General features: G+C 60.8%; 1 protein-coding gene across 1 annotated transcript in view; it reads right to left on the minus strand.

Moving 5' to 3' along the window:
• Nucleotides 1-437: 437 nt before the first annotated feature.
• Nucleotides 438-1,014, minus strand: part of LOC113407955 (zinc finger protein RFP-like) — a 26,028-nt gene continuing 25,451 nt past the window's right edge. Inside the window, exon 4 of the mRNA XM_026659054.2 lies at nt 438-967. Coding sequence (XP_026514839.1) covers nt 444-967 — 524 coding nt within the window. The 3' untranslated portion in view covers nt 438-443. The remainder of the gene's footprint in view (nt 968-1,014) is intronic.

The raw sequence follows: 1,014 nt of genomic DNA on the forward strand, positions 1-1,014 counted from the left end.
CTTTCATACTGTCCTTTTCTAATCATTTTTCTAAGCCTCACTTCTGATCCCTGCTTATTTTCCTGTGTCTCTCCCACTCTCCTCCTCTCCCTGTCACAGATCATCTCCCATGGCTGCTCCATTTCCCGATTTTATTCCTTCCCCTCTTACTGTCCCCGACTTGTTCCCATCAGGGACACCCCCACAGCTGCCTGTCCCCAGCCCAGCTGTTAGTTCTGCGCCCTGCCCAGCCCCCATCTCTGCCCCTCAGGGCCCCTCTGCAGCCCCAGGGGTTCTTCCCCCCTCCCATTCCTGGGACTGCAGACAGGGAGGGGGAGGAGCTTCCAGGGGTCATAGAGATGAGGCGCCAGGGGCTGGGTAGATGGGAGTCCCCGAAGGTCATAGAGTCTGGGGTCCATGAGGCTAGAGAGGCTGATTTCCGGTTCCCCCCTCTGCTGTGTGTCTCAGGGACACAGTCTGAGCTGGGATCTGCCCCCCACCCGGAGCCAGGGTCGGATTCTCTCCCCAGGGACGGAGCCCGGCGGGAAAGTGAAGATCGGGGCCTCGTCACCAGCATCGATAAATGTCACCTGCCCCCGGTCACAGTCCAGACAAACCCGGATCCTTCTGGGGACCCGGCTCAGGGGCAGGGGGGTCTCAGGGGAGGTGAGAGCCTGGTACTGACCCCACCAGCACCGCTCCACAGCCCAGATCCCCCCCTCAGGGCTAAGGCTGATCCCTCCCTTCCTCCCCACAGACTCTCTGGCCACCCCCACAGCCCAGCTTTGCCCCACCCCCACCTCCACCTCCACCTCCCAGCAATGTCTCCCCGAGGTGAATCCCTCACAGCCCAGCACACAGGCCCAAGAGTCAAATCTCTCAGGGTTGTTGGGCAGATGCTGCCATGTGTCTCCCCATCTCACACTTTTCCCACCCTCAGACAGGATGAGTTGGGGATAAGCCGTGTCTGGATCCAGAGTCACATTCGCTGGGGAGAGAGAATCAGAGCGTTAGGGGCAGAGCTCGGCCCTGGGG

Source organism: Terrapene carolina, unplaced genomic scaffold (genome assembly GCF_002925995.2).
Source record: "Terrapene carolina triunguis isolate 2854851 unplaced genomic scaffold, T_m_triunguis-2.0 Scaffold560, whole genome shotgun sequence".
In the NCBI taxonomy this organism is placed as follows: Eukaryota; Metazoa; Chordata; order Testudines; family Emydidae; genus Terrapene; species Terrapene triunguis.